General features: G+C 44.5%; 1 protein-coding gene across 6 annotated transcripts in view; it reads right to left on the minus strand.

Moving 5' to 3' along the window:
- The window catches only part of ANAPC1 (anaphase promoting complex subunit 1), a 56,362-nt gene that overhangs the window by 25,019 nt on the left and 12,332 nt on the right, over positions 1–19,011 (minus strand). For 4 of the 6 annotated variants that reach the window (XM_082217220.1, XM_082217219.1, XM_082217218.1 and 1 more), the window contains exons 11-27: positions 18,482–18,577; positions 17,051–17,141; positions 16,874–16,939; positions 16,306–16,443; positions 15,430–15,570; positions 14,926–14,986; positions 14,266–14,453; positions 13,114–13,188; positions 11,445–11,710; positions 11,129–11,220; positions 9,564–9,712; positions 8,489–8,567; positions 7,962–7,998; positions 6,006–6,076; positions 3,709–3,887; positions 2,950–3,176; positions 750–868 (exon numbers count right to left, since the gene is read on the minus strand). In XM_082217220.1, coding sequence (XP_082073346.1) covers positions 750–868; positions 2,950–3,176; positions 3,709–3,887; positions 6,006–6,076; positions 7,962–7,998; positions 8,489–8,567; positions 9,564–9,712; positions 11,129–11,220; positions 11,445–11,710; positions 13,114–13,188; positions 14,266–14,453; positions 14,926–14,986; positions 15,430–15,570; positions 16,306–16,443; positions 16,874–16,939; positions 17,051–17,141; positions 18,482–18,577 — 2,075 coding nt within the window. The remainder of the gene's footprint in view (positions 1–749; positions 869–2,949; positions 3,177–3,708; positions 3,888–6,005; positions 6,077–7,961; positions 7,999–8,488; positions 8,568–9,563; positions 9,713–11,128; positions 11,221–11,444; positions 11,711–13,113; positions 13,189–14,265; positions 14,454–14,925; positions 14,987–15,429; positions 15,571–16,305; positions 16,444–16,873; positions 16,940–17,050; positions 17,142–18,481; positions 18,578–19,011) is intronic. The other 2 variants (XM_082217221.1, XM_082217217.1) reach the window with 1 other exon arrangement.

The raw sequence follows: 19,011 nt of genomic DNA on the forward strand, positions 1-19,011 counted from the left end.
ACAGAGTGCAGAACGACCAACCGCATGTGAATCAGAACCGTAGAAGAAAACCCCTTTCTGCTTGGGAGGGCTAAGCATAGTTAGCTGCTTTGGGGTCACAGTAAACTACAGTGGTACCTCAAGTTAAGAACTTAATTCGTTCTGGAGGTCTGTTCTTAACCTGAAACTGTTCTTAACCTGAAGCACCACTTTAGCTAATGGGGCCTCCTGCTGCTGCCGCACCGCCAGAGAACGATTTCTGTTCTTATCCTGAAGCAAAGTTCTTAACCCAAGGTAATATTTCTGGGTTAGCAGAGTCTGTAACCTGAAGCGTATGTAACCTGAAGCATATGTAACCTGAGGTACCACTGTATACTTATGTGCAAACATCAAACTGACTTGTGTTTTATATATGCTATAAGCCTCTCAGAGTGGCTGGGGAAAATTATTATTATTATTTATTATTATGACAGTGGCCTGGTTCAATAGCTGCTACAGGCCATGGAGGCAAAGCATAGCCAACACAGCTAGTAGCCCAACGAACCCTCCTTCGAGGAACAAACTTGCTATAAGAGCTACTAATTTTTGTTCCTGTTGTGACTCAAATTATCCCTAAATTTCCTTCCCTCCTTCAGATTCCCCCACTCCCTAATCCAGAGGAGTGTCATGGATTTCATGCTACAATGAGCATTGTAGAGCAGGCAGTGCTCTCTCTGTGTGTAAGCCCACAGGTAAATCGGGTTATCATGCTAAGTATTGCAGGAACTCACCTGTCAGGTTTAATTTGGGAATAGGCAACGGTTCTGTTGGAACTGGATGGTACGAGAACAGAGTGAACATTCCTCTTCCCAAAGGGAGAGCCATCGTCCGCTGACACAACTGCAGCAGCCTATGGTGAAAATCAAACACAGAAAAGAATGCAACCAACAATATTATTCCTTTTTAAGCACACACACACACACACACACACACACAGATACACACTTATAGCAACGGGTTAACAAATTATGTTACAATCAACTTTAAAACAGGCAATAAAAAGCTGTAGGAATATAAAATACAAATAAAGAAAGCATTTCTCATGGTGTTCCAAATACATCTAGTGCTTTTTTCTGGAGGTACGCATACCCCTAAACATTTTGTGAATCTAAGTTTGGCCTCATTGAGGGGCAGTATTTCAATATGAATAGGAAAATGAAAGTACATTGGTACCTCGGTTAAGTACTTAATTCGTTTCGGAGGTCCGTACTTAACCTGAAACTGTTCTTAACCTGAAGCACCACTTTAGCTAATGGGGCCTCCTGCTGCTGCCGTGCCGCCGGAGCACGATTTCTGTTCTCAAGCTGAAGCAAAGTTCTTAACCTGAAGCACTATTTCTGGGTTAGCAGAGTCTGTAACCTGAAGCGTATGTAACCTGAAGTGTATGTAACCCAAGGTACCACTGTACCCTTAGTTCTTAGAGGAAAAAAAACCTGCATCAAACATTCTACCAATGAGAAATATGCAAAGCAGATAGGAAACCTGTGAATCTGTGGACAGGGTGACAGATAAACGTATGAATTTTTATTTCTCCATACTTTATTTGTGAACATTTTATGGCAGGCAGCAGATTGTGTGAATGGAGTCTACTGAAAAAGACAAAGAGTTTGAAGTGATGCAAGGACTTGTCTGTGGTGGTTGGTCTGCAATGGCCCAGTCACTCTTATGCAAGTCATCAGTTTAAGTCATCCAGTGAATTATTAAATATAGTCTACCCTGCTTTTCTCTTTCAGGCTAGGATTCTTTGTCTGTGGTCTTAGGCTCAAGATGGACCCTGTTTCTTTTTCCATCCTCTCTTTTGGAAGCACCTGAATTCGGGCAGAAGACAAGAGAGCGCCCCTCCAAACAAACCAGCTGTGTTCTTTATGTTTTGATTATGCCTGGGGAGGCTTCCACAGCTATTGCCTGTGCCTAGAGCTCTTCCAGACTGACAGGTCTGCAGGGGATTTGGCATGTCAAGCAGCAGAGTCATCAAAGGTGCTTCCAGGCAACAATGTTTACTGAAGATCCATCCCAATTTGTTTGCAGGGAGATGACATTTGCTATTGAATGCATAAGTTAAAGGTAAAGGGACCCCTGATCATTAGGTCCAGTCGTGGCCGACTCTGGGGTTGCAGTGCTCATCCCGCTTTATTGGCCGAGGGAGCCGGCGTACAGCTTCTGGGTCATGTGGCCAGCATGACTAAGCCGCTTCTGGCGAACCAGAGCAGCGCACGGAAACGCCGTTTACCTTCCCGTTTACCTTCTACTTGCACATGCTTTCGAAATGCTAGGTTGGCAGGAGCAGGGACCAAGCAACAGGAGCTCACCCCGTCGCGGGGATTCGAACCGCCGACCTTCTGATTGGCAAGTCCTAGGCTCTGTGGTTTAACCCACAGCGCCACCCGCGTCCCCCCCTTTTTTTTGGCATATTCCTTACGATTTGTTTGTGGGTAGGTTAGATGATGTTGCATCAGGGCAAATGCTATACAGTGTATTTCCCTGTCACTTTCCCTACTGCAGAAAGTCCAGCCTTTGGCAATCTGTGGGTTTGTTGCACCAGAGCTCCCAAAGAACCAATTTTGCAACCTGAATTTGCCCTGTGAGACCTGCATTGCGGGGTGTGTGTGTGTGTGTGTGTGTGTGAAGTAGACAATCCTTTGGGTACTATCCAACTCTACAATTCTATGATTCTATGAATCCCACTCAAAAACAGTGACAGTCTAAAAGTGCCCTCAATCTCAAACCTGCAAAAGAACACAGCATTTTCGTAAGGAAACTTTCTACTGAGCTTCCCGGCTGCCCACTCCCATTGCTGATCCCGGCATCCTTAAGAACTTCCAGTGCCTGGAATCACTGCTAGGAAGCCTGACTCTGGCAAACGTGGGGATCTCTGCAGTGACACAATATGACACTCCGACAAACAAGCTTCTAGGAAAGCCAACAATTTACCGGTTTTCTTTTTCTTCTATATATTCGTGGTCACTGACTTCTGGCATCTGAACTACATTGACACGGACAGGGTGAGCACTCTGCAGAAGTCTGCGCACCTCTTGCACTCGCAGGTCTTCGCTCCATATTAGTGACATCACTTCCTGGTTCATATCATTCATTCCATCGTCCTCCTCTTCTGACTCGGTTGTTGAGGGCAGTTCGGAGGAGAGCACCTGGGTGTCAGACTTTTGGAGGGGGAGAGAGAGAGAGAGAAATTGTATTTTCAGTGGGGAAAGGTTGGAATGTTTGAGGCTATATATTTAAGGGAAAAAATGAGTACTGGAGGCGAGAAATGTAACAGAGGTACATAAGGTTATGCATAGTGTGGAGAAAGATCACAGAGGAAAGCCTTCCTCTCCTTCTCAAAATACTAAAACCCGCGGTCAGCCAATGAAGATGAATGGTAGGAGATTAAAGATAGAAACACTTCATCACACAAAGCATAGTTAACCTATGCAATTTTCTACCACAAGACATAGTGAAGACGACCAACTTGGAAGGCTTTAAAAGGGGATTTGACAAATGCATGGTAGATGCAAACCCAAACATTCGAATTTCCCCCTTTTTCCATAAAAAGGCATCACTGGTAAAACTAGAAATGCTCTTTCCCTTTAATTTAAACAAATGGAAAGCCAAGCACAGGCATTAAATCTCTGGAACTATTTGAAGGAATCTTCCCAACTTTTCTCTGGAAGATACTTCTATTATGGTACTTACAGCTTTACACTTTGGCAAGTTTCCCTCGCACGCCTGTTTGGAAAGATCCTGACGGCCAATCAGAAGACAGACTGCTTCTGGCCAGTCAGAGGCAGGCTGCTGCCGGCAGTGATATATTGCATCTCTGATAGGAAGAGCAACTCCAAATGGCAAAGACTCCAGATCTCTTAAGGTGAATCCTAATATTATAAAGAAAACAAACCTTGGGGTTATTTTGCATGCTAATTTCTACGAACCCATCTTAAGTCCAAATAATAATAATAATAATAATAATAATAATAATAATAATAACAACAACAACAACAATAACAATAATAATAATAATAATAATAATAATAATAATTTATTATTTGTACCCTGCCCATCTGACTGGGTTTCCCCAGCCACTCTGGGCGGCTTCCACAGAGATAAAAAATACACTAAAATGTCACACATTAAAAAATTCCCAAATATAAAGGTAAAGGTAAAGGCACCCCTGACCATTAGGTCCAGTCGTGACTGACTCTGGGGTTGCGGCGCTCATCTTGCTCTATGGGCTGAGGGAGCCGCCGTTTGTCCGCAGACAGCTTCCCGGTCATGTGGCCAGCATGACTAAGCTGCTTCTGACGAACCAGAGCAGCGCACGGAAACGCTGTTTACCTTCCCGCCGGAGCGGTTCCTATTTATCTACTTGCACTTTGACGTGCTTTCGAACTGCTAGGTTGGCAGGAGCTGGGACCGAGCAACGGGAGCTCACCCCGTCACGGGGATTTGAACCACCGACCTTCTGATCAGCAAGTCCTAGGCTCTGTGGTTTAACCCACAGCGCCACCCGCGTCCCTGAATATATATACACATTAATGCCTGTAGGCACAAAAGCAGAGATGCAAACATACCCTGTAGGACAAGGGTGGGGAAACCTTTTCTGGTTAGCAAGCCAGATCTTAATCTCCCTTGGCCCCGGTGAATCAAATATGACAGGTTTCAATCACCTGACATCAGAGAATCAGGTGATACTATGCTTCAAAGTCCCAATTGTAAGGACTTCAAAATGCAACATGGGGAGCTGTTGGAAAGTGCTTTGCAAGCGGCACATACTGTTCCTTAAGTCTCTGAAACAGCTTTCAAACAGTAGGGTTTGGGAAGAATCAAGAGTAGTGCTGAGAGGGAGAAGCAGTTTCCATGGACCGCAAACCAGTTATACCTCCTTGAGAAGCTGATGGGCAGGAGGGAGTACATGTTGGGAATCTGAATACGTGCAGCTACTCACACAGAGTCAATTAGGGTCTGGCAGACAGCCAAGGCAATGTGGAAGAGTAAGTCTGCCTGGTGATACAGAGGCATGGAGACAGCTCCATGATTGGTAACCTCTCTCACGGGAATAATGATTAATGGCCTACTAACTGGTACGAGTGTCAGTGTAGGAGTTGGAGGTTGAGAGTTGTGAGTCGTGTATGAGAGAGTTAGTCAAAGATCTGTGTTCTGTTCTGTTCCTGTAAATAGTCCACTGTATGTAATAAACACCTAACTACAAGTGCCTGGTTCCTGCTTCGTCCATCCTGTCTGCAGCCAAGCTGCCAATTGCTTTCGTGAATTCTGCATTTACTCTGCTAGGTCTGGGTAAGGTCCTGCAACTAGTCGGAAAGTTGTGAAACACCAAATAGGTTTTGCCAATAGTACAACTTGCCTTGCTTCAGCAAAGGAATGATTGGACACACTTTAGATTCCTGAATGTTCCTATGAAGCCCCTCTATTATCAACCCATAGGGTGGAAGTGGCTTCCCCAAACCAGCCTTAGCAGGCCGGTGATCCCTGCCCCCTACACACAGTAGGTACAGGTCCATGGCATTAGAATCCTTCAGGATGAAGACAAACAATGGTTTTTAAGAGAGTATTCTAAGTGGAACACTGCTTCCCATGGTGCACATTCACATTTCTTTTTCCTCACTGTTACATCTGGCCGTAAACACTTTTCAGGCTTTTGAAATGATAAAAACCTATGAAACATCTTTGGCCAGAGACAACAGCGGTATGTGTGCACACACAAGCAGCGGCCCAACTTTCAGACTGCTTTCTGCTCTGGAAAAAAAAGACACGTCTCTAGATTCTGCTTTCAAAAATGAAGTTGCTAGCCTTTATTTCTATGCACACAGAACGCCCACAAAACCAAACACAAGTTGTATTTTTAGTGCTTAATTTTTGGTTTGGAGCGTACGTATTTTTCCACCCTCGGACCTTCAGGTGATGGGCAGATTTATAAATACTTTAAATAAATAAAATAAATAAATTCCTGCCATAAAGTTGGAAGATCTCCTTACCTACATTCGTCATCCAGACAACCAGTTTTTCCGCAAGACTGGAAGCAGATGTGCTGTGCTGAAAACTGCATCTGCACAACAATGGGAAAAGCAAGAGGAATGTAATGCGCTGCGGATGCTCTTGCAGAAAGACCTGAAGCCCAGGAGCCAAAAAGGGGCTTCCATGCCTCTCCACCTGTCCCTGGTAATTCTCCCTAGGCCACCCCAACCTCACCAGCCCCGCTCCATGTCCTCCTCAACTACTTCTGCCTGGCTGGAATGTATCCTTGAACTGTGACAATGCATCTTGCTTGCTTGGACAGAGAGGGGTGTGAGTGTCACATCCATTGCCATAGGTGCCACCTCTATCCATTGCCACTGGTGTTAGAATTCCTGCTCCATGATTGCAGTCATGGGATTTTTGTCTATCACATGACGGTATATGTTTTGACTCCACAGAGTGGGAAGTGACAGAGACAGGATGTCTGAGTTACTGTGTTCCGTGAACTGGGACTATTGTCCTTTGTTCTTTTTCTCTTTGCTGTCTGATGCTAGAGAGAGAGGGAGCCATGTTGAAGTGCTCCGTCTGTGTTTATATGTAAATAAGGTAGATTAGCCAAAATGCTGAGTTGCTGAGGCCTGTTATGCAAGCTGCAAAGGCTCTGCGGATCCCTAAGTGTGCCAATGTCTGTTGGCATTGGTTGCTGTGATGTTCGGGCTGAAGAAAGCTTTTGAAGCTCCCGAACGATTGACCAGGAGGGAGAGAACATGGCAGTTGGGCATGTGTCTCTACCAGGGTCCTACTTGATGTAGGCTGAACTCCTGACAGGGGACACCTACCACCCCCCAAAAAAGTATGCTGGCATGGGACTGAGCCTCCCCAAACTTGAGTGGCTGGGCCTTGCCAGGCTTCACTGCAGGCTTCACTTGCCAGGCTTCACTGCCTCATAGCCTCCTCCTGACACGTGTGAAGGCCTTCGCCCTCCCCGCCACTGTTGGGCAGAACTTGGCGCCTCTGTCCATTGCCCTACCCACTTTTGCCTCCGGCCCCACTCACTACCAGAATATCATTTTCTTCCAGAAAGTTCCTCATGGAGGAACGTGGCCCTCCTGTTGAAAAATATTCCTCACATAAGAGGAAGGAGACATGACTGTTGTCCTCTCCTGCTCCTCCGAGCTCGTACGTTGTTCCACAGTGAGTGGCCACAGTTTCCAGACAGATTTTGAGCCTTGGCACCTCTACTGCCTGAAAGGAAGGAAGCAGCAGGGGTGGGGCTTGGGCAGATCAGAATGCACCTACTGCAACACAACAGGGTCTTTCTCTCGCTGGTGTGGCCCAGGCCTCTTATCTCCTCCTCCTTCCATCTGGCTCTTAGGGAAAGATTCCCTGAAAAACTAAGGCAATTCAGGAAATTGGCCATAAAGAGCCAAGGAAAGAGGCGGAGGAAAGAGATCAATAGTTTAGAGGTCCTTTGGGGGAAAATAAGACTTTCCCAAGGGCAGGAATTGAGCAGAACCCATAAACCAGGCATAGGCAAACTCCGGCCCTCCAGATGTTTGGGACTACAATTCCCATCATCCCTAGCTAACAGGACCAGTGGGTCAGGAATGATGGGAATTGTAGTCCCAAACACCTGGAGGGCCGGAGTTTGCCTATGCCTGCCATAAACCGAGAGTAGTTGTCATATTGCTCAGGGAGGAGATAGCAAGCAAGGGCGAGCACCAAAATACCGTACTTTTCCGTGTATAAGACGAGGGTTTTTTTTTAATGTTTAAATAATTCTGAAAAATTGGGGTGAGCAATGGGCATTTTGGTGAGCGTTTTTAGGCACCCCCCACCCAAGAAAAGCTCAACAACTCTGGGCAATCTCCCCCCATTTTCTGAATTTTGAGTCCCTAAAAATAGGAGGTTTGTCATACACGGGAAAATACGATAGCTCCCAAGTGGAACATTACGCCGTTCACTAATTAACATACCGAGGTTCCTCCAGCTCAGTTTGCTGCTTTCGCTGCCCTAAGAAAAAGAAAGGAGAGAGAATGAAAAGGCACCGCTCTTACCTTTGCTTGAGAAGATTAAAACAAGCAGCAAAGAAACAGGGTAGGGAGACTTTTCTGTGGTGTCTCTTCTCCTTTGGAATGCCCTCTCCCAGGAGGCCCATGTGGAGAACTTGTTGCTGTCATTTCAGCACCAGGCAAAACCACACCTGTTTCCATGGGCTTTTAAGAACTGCTAAAGTGAGCAGCTTATGAATGGTTTGGTTTGACTCTGCTTAAGGGAGCTGTCACTGCTTTAGTTTGCTGCTCTTAATTTGTACAATTTCTTCTTTTTCAAAATTAGTAGTAGTAGTAGTAAATTGCACTTTTTGTTTCTTACAGCTCTGCAAGCCACCTGGGTACTTAAGAAACATAAGTTGAAAGTACGGGGATACAAATGATGTAAATAAAGCAAGCAAAACAAAATGAACATCCCTATGGGCACTGGAGGGCCTCAAAAAACGTATTACCTGTAGTAATCCTGGACAAATAGTTGGAGGCCTCATTTAAAACTGCTTTTTCATCGCCGAGGATGTACAGCACAACACTCTGCTCAGGAGAAAGAAATTCACTTTTACAAAAGATCCAGTAGATTCATCTTGTACAAATCTAAGAGTCACATCCACTGCGCTGGGCAATTTTTGCCTCTGGCTCCCTTACTATTGTCTTGCATCCTGCCTGCCCAGCTGCCCATCAAAGAATGTGACCCCTGGGATAATAGGGATTCCTCACCCTTGATTTAGAGTAAGGGGATGAGCAACGTAAGATGAAGATAAAGAGTGAAGTTATAAGTTGCTGTAAAGATTTTGTGCTGAAAAAGTCAACGATTTTGCTAAGAATGTGAAATGCTAGGAGTGCAGCTCATTGTTGGCTTCAGTATACAAACTGTACAGAATTGGGTATAGGTAATGCAATTCTCTGCAGGGAGACCTGTATTCTAATATAAGTACTAGCTCATGGGTAGGCAAACTAAGGCCTGGGGGCCGGATCTGGCCCAATCGCCTTCTCAATCCGGCCCGCGGACGGTCCAGGAATCAGCGTGTTTTTACATGAGTAGAATGTGTCCTTTTGTTTAACATGCATCTCTGGGTTATTTTTGGGGCATAGGAATTTGTTAAACCCCCCCCCCCATATAATCCGGGCCCCCACAAGGTCGGAGGGACAGTGGACTGGCCCCCTGCTGAAAAAGTTTGCTGACCCCTGTACTAGCTAAAGGCCACTACTGTTAGATTTTTTTAAAAGCTGTTGCTTTAAATTGTTTTTAAATGCTATATGTTAATTTTCATTTTTGCATTTGTAGGCTGGGGGGGAGTTGGTATGGGGGTTTTTGTTAGGAAGTGTGGGAGTTTTTATTAGTTTGTACACATTAGTATTGTTAATTGTTTTAATTATTTTTGGCCTTTATATTGTAACTTTGTGTTGTGAACCGCCATTAGACCTACGGGTATAGAGTGGTATACAAATTTAATAAGCAACAACAACATGCACCGAAGCATGCCGACACCTATTTGCAGTGCCAGTTCTGCAAGCCTTGTCTGCACATACCAGCACCACCAGCTTGCTCCTTTCGCAGATTCCAGGCAAGTAAGGGTAGGGTGGCACACTGTCTCCCTTCAAGCAGGAACTCAGCCACTGGAAGATGCTCGGAGGTTCAGCCGAAAAAAAGGAAGGGTGATGCATGAAACCTGTTTGGGCTGAATCATACAAAGTATCAGGTCAGGTGTGCCATTTTAATAATACGGAGGTGGTTCTGAAAAAGAAGGTGGTAAAGGACCCCTGGACGGTTAAGTCCAGTCAAAGGCAACTATGGGGTTGCAGCGCTCATCTCACTTTCAGGCCGAGGGAGCCAGCATTTGTCCACAGACAGCTTTCTGGGTCACGTGACCAGCATGACTAAACTGCTTCTGGCGCAACGGGACATCATGACGGAAACTAGAGCGCACGGAAACACCGTTTACCTTCCCGCCACAATGGTACCTATTTATCTACTTGCACTGGCGTGCTTTCGAACTGCTAGGTTGGCATGAGCTGGGACAGAGCAACGGGAGCTCACTCAGTCACAGGGATTCAAACTGCCGACCTTCTGACTGGCGAGCCCAAGAGGCTCAGTGGTTTAGATCACAGCGCCACCCGTATAGGATTAATGCTATCAGACCAGCTTTAAATCATTCATATAGAGCTAACAACCTCCTTCGCCAGAGCTGGGGAACTTGGAGTCCCCTGCCCTCAAGATGTAGCTGAGATGGGGGACCAGTGCTTTCCAGATGTTCTATTTCAACTCCCATCAGCCCCAGACAGCAAGGCTAATAATAAAGGGAGTTGTAGTCTAAAGCATCCAGAACTCACCATGTTCCCCGTACATAGATTAGGGTGCCAACTATCTCTGGCCACTGGCTAGGCTGCATGGGGTTGATAGGAGTTGGGGTACAATTATAACATCTGAAGGGTCGCAGGTTCCCCATCCCTGAGCTATGTTCCAGCCTGCATATTTGCAAACTCGGGCCAAAGGAAACCAAACCCAAGTAAGTCCTGAGCACCTCTGATACTTCTCACTACCTGGAGAATTTGAGTGCACATAACAACATTGCGGGAACTTTGGTGTCTACGGTAAATATATATTTTATTTTCTGGGGGCAGAATTAAGTGCTTCACAAACAGCATCCATTGACGTGATGCATAGAATTTAGTACCACAGTTAACTGTGATTGCCATATAGCAGCTCTCTAGATGGTTCGGATGGGTGCTCTCTAGATGGTTCGGACTACAATTCCCATCAGTCATGCTGGCTAAGGCTGATGGGAGTTGTAGTCCAAAGCATCCTGAAGGGCACCCAGTTGGAGAAGGCTGCTGAGGAGGAGGGTAAGAGGCTATAAGGACCATGAACCATTGGCAATCTGTTTTCCAGTTCCGGGAGTCATTAAAATAAATGCTATTACTGGATTGTATACCGCATGTGGAGAAAGCTAAAAAGATCTAGGACTGCAGTTTAGTAACAGCTCCACAGTCAGAGTCTGGCAGCATGGCTTCTAAACACACAGTAGATTAGTGACACAGTTACTAGTACAAATGTTCTTCTCCAAAGCAAACCAAGCTATTCTCTAGAAACGCACCTGGATCAATTATGCAGGCTTGGCTGGAAGTCTTTACAAGCACTGGATAGTCTCTGTAGTAATAATCAAGATACGCTTCCAGTTTCAAGTCCCTAAAAGGGGGAAATAATAAGCAAGTGCATAAAGTTATAAACTCTGATGGTGTCACCTTTTACTTTTCTCTGTACTATTCTCTAAACATTCACCTGTTCACTCCATGTACTTAAATTTGTAAAAAATAAATAAAGATCAGGCGTGCTTTAAAGCCCAACTCCAAATCCTCTGACTTGCTGCCAGGAAACACCACCGGCCAGAGTTCACACCCACAAGGACATACCTTGCCAGCTGAACCAGAAGGACAACAAGGGAACGAATCCCTTCGCCCATCAAGCAGTTCAGCTTGAGCTCCTCGTAGATCAAGTGGAGCACGCAGAAAATAGCTGGGATGTGGGGGAAGAGAAGGGTGGTGGAATCCAAGCTGTGGTTGGGCGAGAGGCTGTCCCTGGGAGATTTCACTTCCAGTGGGTCCAGCCGTAGAGCTTTGGCCAAAGGGTGAGACTCAACATTTTTATGATAGTCAGAATTTAGCAGATATTCCCAGTCCTGGATTAAAGAAAAGGGAAGGGAAGGAGAAAGGACACATGAGACAATCCTACATACTAAATTGTTTTAGTTTACAGTGGTGCCCCGCAAGACGAATGCCTCGCAAGACGGAAAACCCGCTAGACGAAAAGGTTTTCCGTTTTTGAGCTGCTTCGCAAGACGATTTTCCCTATGGGCTTGCTTTGCAAGACGAAAACGTCTTGCAAGTGTTCCGATTTTTTCCCGCTCCCCCCCTTTTTCTAAGCCGCTAAGCCGCTAATAGCCTTTTAGCCGCTAATCTGCTAATCCTTTAATAGCCGCTAAGCCTTTAATAGCCGCTAAACCGCTAATAGCGCTAATCCGCTAATAGGGTTGCTTCGCAAGACGAAAAAACCGCTAGACGAAGAGACTCGCGGAACGGATTAATTTCGTCTTGCGAGGCACCACTGTATATAGTTTGTATTTTTAAAAGGAAAGAAGAATGCAAAGCAGGGAGTTAAAAACACCAAAGACAACAAGATCATCAGTGCGATCTTATAGGCAGCATTTACAGTTCTCAAGCTGTTTTTAAAAAGATCCTCATTAACACGCTGTTGGTTTTGAAAAACATAGTCCTGTGGCCTCTGAAAGACAACTGTTGCACAATGTTTTATTAGCAGGAGCTAATATGAATGTACCTATTGCAACAGGATCCTTCTCTCGCTGGTGCCTATTTCGTCAAGACATTGTTTGCTTGCTCATTAGCATTTAAGGACATTCTCTAGCACAGTTCAGAAACCGGCACCCACAACAATGTCTTTCATATTGCGAGATCAGGAAGAAAAGTTGCCTGGTCAGCTTCTGAAACACGCACCAATGGTGATCGTTTGCATGTCTCAAATAGATATCAGAGAGCAGACAAAGCTTTGGTTATTAGCCTAAACCTCACGACAATACTTTTTTCAATGCCACCATTAACAATCTGAGCTACCTTGTACCAAAACCAAACTCCAAATCTGATGAAGTGGGCTCTATTCCACAAAATATTATGCCATAGTACATTTATCAGTCTTTTAAAGATGACCCTGCAGTCTCCATGGTTTTACTTGCAACTATCCCTCTGGGAGCTTTTTATGTTGAGCTGCTAATCACCAAAGTTCGTCAAGTGATACGCAGACCTGTGAAGTCAGCCTTCAGTCCAAAACACCAAGTCGTGGCTGAAGTGCAAACTCTCACCTGTTGGACTACAATTCCTACCGCTGCTGTAAGTCGAAAGAGCACACCTGATGCTCACATAACACCAAACAAGTTCATGCAAATGTGTGTGTGTTTTTAGCTAAGCACCATACAAGTCTAAGAAGCAGCACCTCCTGAATCAGAGGAATTCACAAAAATCCTCCAGCTGCTCAGGAACTACTAATTAAAATGATAAATTATTCCCTTACTTCATCTGATCCTGTCTCTGACGGCCGGGCTTTCTTGGGAGCAATGACTGGAGAAAGAGAGCCTTCAAAATCAAGCTGAAATAAACAGATAAATAAATCATCACACTGGGCACTGAATTTCAGTTTTCATACATTACAGGAATCGTTCTGTCAGAAGAAGCAAAGCTGTTCCAAGTACAATTGTGATTATTTCTTTGCATTAGCCTCCACCACCTGGAACTCTGCCCCTGATTTGGACTAAAACTCTCACCAGCCCGACAACCTGGAGGTTGGCGGTCCCTGCTCTAAGATCTATACTGAACTATTATATAGAGCCAAGCAATAACTAGTAAGATGTGTGAGCACCCAAAATCAAGGGAACCATGCTGTTGCTAGTGCTTGCAAGATTCTGTGTATATATAGTTTAATTCTAAGATAGGCTGCATCAGAAGTACAGGGAAGGGACAGGATACATTATCTCAGCAATACCTTGTTACTAGCAGAAAGCCTGTTACACAGCTTGAAGGTATTTGGATTAATAATAATAATAATGTAATAATAATTTATTATTTATACCCCAGCCACTCTGGGCAGCTCCCAGCAGAATAATAATAATAATAATAATAATAATAATGTGATAAAACATCAAACATTAAAACTTCCCTAAATAGGGCTGCCTTCAGATGTCTTCTAAAAGTCAGATAGTTGTTTATTTCCCTGACATCTGATGGGATGGTGTTCCACAGGGCAGGTGCCACCACCAAGAAGGCCCTCTGCCTGGTTCCCTGTAACCTCACTTCTTGCAGTGATGGAACCCCCTGAAGGCCCTCGTAGCTGAACCTCAGTGTCCGGGCAGAATGATGGGGGTGGAGATGCTCCTTCTGGACCGAGGCTGTTTAGGGCTTTAAAGGTCAGCACCAACACTTTGAATTGTGCTCGGAAACATACTGGGAGCCAATGCAGGTCTTTCAAGACTGGTGTTATGTAGTCTCGGCGGCCGCTCCCAGTCACCAGTCTGGCTGCCGCACTTTGGATTAGTCGCAGTTTCCGAGTCACCTTCAAAGTGCGCACTGCAGTAGTCCAACACTTGGTGGAATTCCCACCCTTCAAGTGACGCCTTAGTATTAAGCTGTTGGTGAGAAGTCAAGTGATGTCGCTGCAGAAGTCACTTACGTTACGAGTCCAGGCCACTCTGTCCGTGTTGTAGCCCATCATGTTCATGAGGCAGGTAACAAATAAGTTCCACTCGGAGTAGTAACTTGGTCCGCCCGGCGCGTTGTAGGCATTGTACCACCTGACGAGCATTTGCACGGCTACTTCTCTGGGCAGGATACACTTAATGCCTTGTAAACATCTTCTGACTGTTTAGGGTTAAGGGGTGAAGAAAGAACTGTTCAGATTACCATTTGCTCATTGAGGTGCTCAATTCATTTCTATGACTTGAAAGCCATTTGCTTTTAACTGGCCCAGGGTGATCAAATTTTATAAAATTATGCATGGCATTGAGAAGAGCGGATGGAGAAGTTTTCACTCCCTCTCTCATAACATGGGAACTTGTGGACATCCAAAAAGGACTTGCTTTTTGCCCCAGCCTACAGGAATCAGCTGTGAAACGATGGGGTTAATTTTGTTCTCCTGGTCCTGTTCTCCTAATCATGGCATAAAGACCTGAAAGTGATAATTGGTCAAGCAATTGAGTCCTATGCAAGTTAAGTCTACACTGGTTCAGAGCTTGGATTTTAATTTGCTGATTATTTATCACTGGTGAGACAAAGCAGGGGGGAGGAGAGCTCACAAGCAAAAACAAAAAAGCATTATTCTTCAATATCATACCTAATTCTGAAGTTGCAATTTCTGGGATGGTAATTCTGACCATGGAGCCACTGCTGAGTTCCTGGGAGAAGAAAAACAACAACAGGGGAATTATCTAGCATATGCCATTCACATAAACTAAAGTGATCGGTTAACATGATCGAAAGACCCATGGACAATCAAAAGCATGGTCATTTTCTTTTGGCAAGAGGACCCCAAAGGGAAGAATATAAAAAGGGGGGAAAGGAAAGATCCTTAACACTAGGGTTTCACTCTTTCTGCTCATCAACAAGCAAACTGTGGTTTGGAGACCTAACAAATGATGAACCAGAAAGTTTATTTGTTAAACCCAGAACGAGAAAGAGAGAGACAAAGCTCACGAACACTGGGACTAAGTTTTAGATTAATGCATGGATGGGCAAGGATTTGAAATTGCGTTTCCCAGAACCAAGCTGGAAACCCTTCAACTACTGTGCCACACTGTGCCTCGACTGAGGTCAGCTAACTCCACAGAACACCACTTACCAGAGTCACTCTGTTCTGGACAGGATCTCTCACAGAATGAATAAAAGTTGAAAGTTGCTGAAAAGTGCAATCATCAATGTAAGAGGAATTTTGAAGTTTGGAAGAATCCCTCAGCTCTGGAACAGGGGACAACACGCCCTGCATAAAAGGGGGGCAAATATTAAAATCTTTTAGCACTATTCTCAACAGCCCAAATTCAGGATTAAACAAAACAAATTTCCTTAGCAGGTTCAGAAAGATATGAATTGAGCTGTGACTACAGTTTCCTTACAATTTGTTTGTTTGCTTACAATATTTAAATACACTGAATACAGAAATAAATCACAACAGACAGAAATAATGGATTAACATTCACTGCCTTAAGATTGCAATTTTTAAAGGCCTGGGAGAATTAAAAGGTCTTCATAGAACTGAAAAGACCATAAAGAAAGTAGCAAGCAAGTCTCTTTGGGGAGAGCATTCCACCATCAGGGGGCCACCACTGAGCAGGTCCTCTTCCTAGTTGCTACAAGTCTCCTTTCACTTGGCAAAGTCACCCAGAGCTGGGCTTCTGAAAAGCATCTCAAGGTTCAGGCAGGTATATGTGGGAGAAGGTGAGCTTTCAGCTAACTTTGCTGCCCACTCTAAAGGGCCATGAAGGTCAAAACTAGGATTTAGAATTGGGACTTCCAGGGCATATGTCTGCAACCCATGGTGTCTGAGCAGAATGCCAAGAACCACACTTTTCATTTAGCCTTCCATCTGACCCGTACGTGCCCAGCTTTCGTGGGCCTCATTTCTCCCCAAAGAGCCCTCCCCACAAGTCCCCATTCTGTGTCGAAACACAAACAGGGCAATAGTGACAGCGATGATCTATACATCCACAGAGCCCCTTACCTCATCTAAGGGTCCCAGGTGCTTGTTCAAGGGCTTGGAAGGAGTATTGGCATTGTCCAGAGGGGTGCTGGGGCGAGGCATCTGATTGGACATCGTCAGTGACGGAGCTGGCAAACCAGGTATAAAAACCTTCCCTACCTTGTAACGGGCGAGAAATGAAGAAGCTAAGTAGAGTTCCAAGAGACAGAACTTTTAAAGTCCAAAGCATCCCTAAAAAGACAAGCCTAACAACGAATACAATGCTAGAATTCAGCTGTAAGTAATAAATAACCACCTTTTGCCTCTAGCTGCTTCCCCCCACAGAAGGAAACAAAGTCCTTGGACTTTAAAAGGTTGCCAACCCTCAAACTAGACCAGGGCTTCCCCAGCTTGGGTCTCCAGCTGTTTTTGGACTACAACTCCCATCATCCCTAGCTTGTAGGACCAGTGGATGATGGGAATTGTAGTCCAGAAACAGCTGTTTGGGAAACCCTGAGCTAGAGGAAAAGTTTTTGAGGTTTCTTTGCTTGGTTTGCAACCGAGTAGCATATAAATTTTATGAAATAAATATTATAAAATGAACACTTACCCGAACCACTCCGGTGTACAGGACTAAGTTTCCATTGCTTTCCAGAACCAGCATTGTGTCAATGCTCTGTAAAGGCCAAAAGAAAGAGAGTAAATTCATCCGCTGGCATTTGAGCACACGCAATCAAGTGGCATTAAGCCTGTCTGCACACTCTACATTTCACAGTCTCACACTTACTTCCACTGGAGCTGCATCCTTTGCCGGGATGTTGGTGACAGAGCCGAAGATCAACTGCGACATGTCGTTACTCTGCTGAAACTTTACACAGCTAAACACCAGGGGAGGAAAAAAGCAAAACCTTATACAAAGAAATCTCTCCAGTATTATTTTTGCACTGAAAACTTTGCAAAAAATATCATGGCTGCCAGCTGGGAAGGTTATTGATGCTTAACTTTTTGTATATAAATATGAATAGAGTGGTACCTCGGGTTACATAAGCTTCAGGTTACATACGCTTCAGGTTACAGACTCCGCTAACCCAGAAATAGTACCTCGGGTTAAGAACTTTGCTTCAGGATGAGAACAGAAATCGTGCTCCGGCGGCACGGTGGCAGTGGGAGGCCCCATTAGCTAAAGTGGTGCTTCAGGTTAAGAACAGTTTCAGGTTAAGAACGGACCTCCGGAACAAATTAAGTACTTAACCCGAGGTACCACTGTAAATGCTGTTGCTTGACTTGAAGCGCCACGTTTAGAGAAGAACTCAGTTTGTCACCAAACCCAAGCTTGGTCAATGAAACTTTTTAATACGATATCCGAAATGGCAAGCCATGGTTTGTAACTGGACGATAAACGAGAATAAAAAATGACGGTTGGTACGCTCTATGATTTTTGCATGTCTGAATTGACAAACCATCATTAGGGCGAATTGCTTCACCCTCCAACCTACAAATGGAAATGATGAGTAATAGGAAATGAAAACTGAGAAGCAGTCGGAACCAAGTATTCTTGGTAAACAATTAACAGTGGCTTATTATTTGCCATACTGCTTATATGGTGAAATGCTTCTAAGCAGTTTATGCTATAAAATCAATTATAAAATTCCAAAGAAGAAGAAGAAGAGTTTGGATTTGATATCCCGCCTTTCACTCCCCTTCAGGAGTCTCAAAGCGGCTAACATTCTCCTTTCCCTTCCTCCCCCACAACAAACACTCTGTGAGGTGAGTGGGGCTGAGAGACTTCACAGAAGTGTGACTGGCCCAAGGTCACCCAGCAGCTGCATGTGGAGGAGCGGAGACGCGAACCCGGTTACCCAGATTACGTGACTACCGCTCTTAACCACTAAACCACATTTCATCAGAGCATTAAAACATTCTAAATTAATACATACAAGCCAGTTAAAAAGGCTGATAATTAAAACAGTTTAAAAGCAGTTAAAGCATTAAGATCAGAAGTTCACGTTCAGGGGAAAGCTTGCCTAAACAAGAGCCAGCGGAATGCCAACACTGATGGGGCCTCTCGTATGTCTGTAGTATTTCTCATTTACCATGATATGAGATCCCTTTCTGAATGCTAAAACTGGGATTTGCAATAATATTCAGCTCTCTTTTGGTTATGTTTCCAGTATTTTAGACAACAATTCGAGAAAGTCACATATCAAAATGCACTTACCGTAACTGAAGCTGGGACTCCACTAAGTAGCACAAAAACTTTTGCCCACAAAGGTCAGTCGTAATAAATACTTTGGAAGCTTGAGAATTCTTTTCTCTGTCAATATTCAAATAATCAAAAGAAGAACAAAGTCAGGCTTACTCAAATAAAGTTTACAAATTAAACTGTAGATTATTTTATGCTTCCCCAACAGAGCAATCCTAGGCGAAGGAAATCTTCCCCATTTTATTTCATCTCTGAATCCACTTTGCACAATCAGAGTTTTGCAGTCTGCAATCTGGGTATGAGCTTTACTAAACCTTTCCTAATAGTGCAAACTAACTCTTCTAGCACTACTGAAAGAAATGGAATGCATTGAGAACAAAACAATAGGAGATACGGTCAAGCACAGTACTGTCACAGGGGTCTCCCCCAACAACTCTTAATGAACCAGAGTTCTTAGAATACTTTAGGGAAACCCATGACTGCTTAAAATGGTATATCACACTTCTTTGAACGTACAGTGTGAATGTGGCCGATATCTATCGCAA

The sequence above is a fragment of the Podarcis vaucheri genome, assembly GCF_965113315.1.
Source record: "Podarcis vaucheri genome assembly, chromosome: 3".
Taxonomy (NCBI): domain Eukaryota; kingdom Metazoa; phylum Chordata; class Lepidosauria; order Squamata; family Lacertidae; genus Podarcis; species Podarcis vaucheri.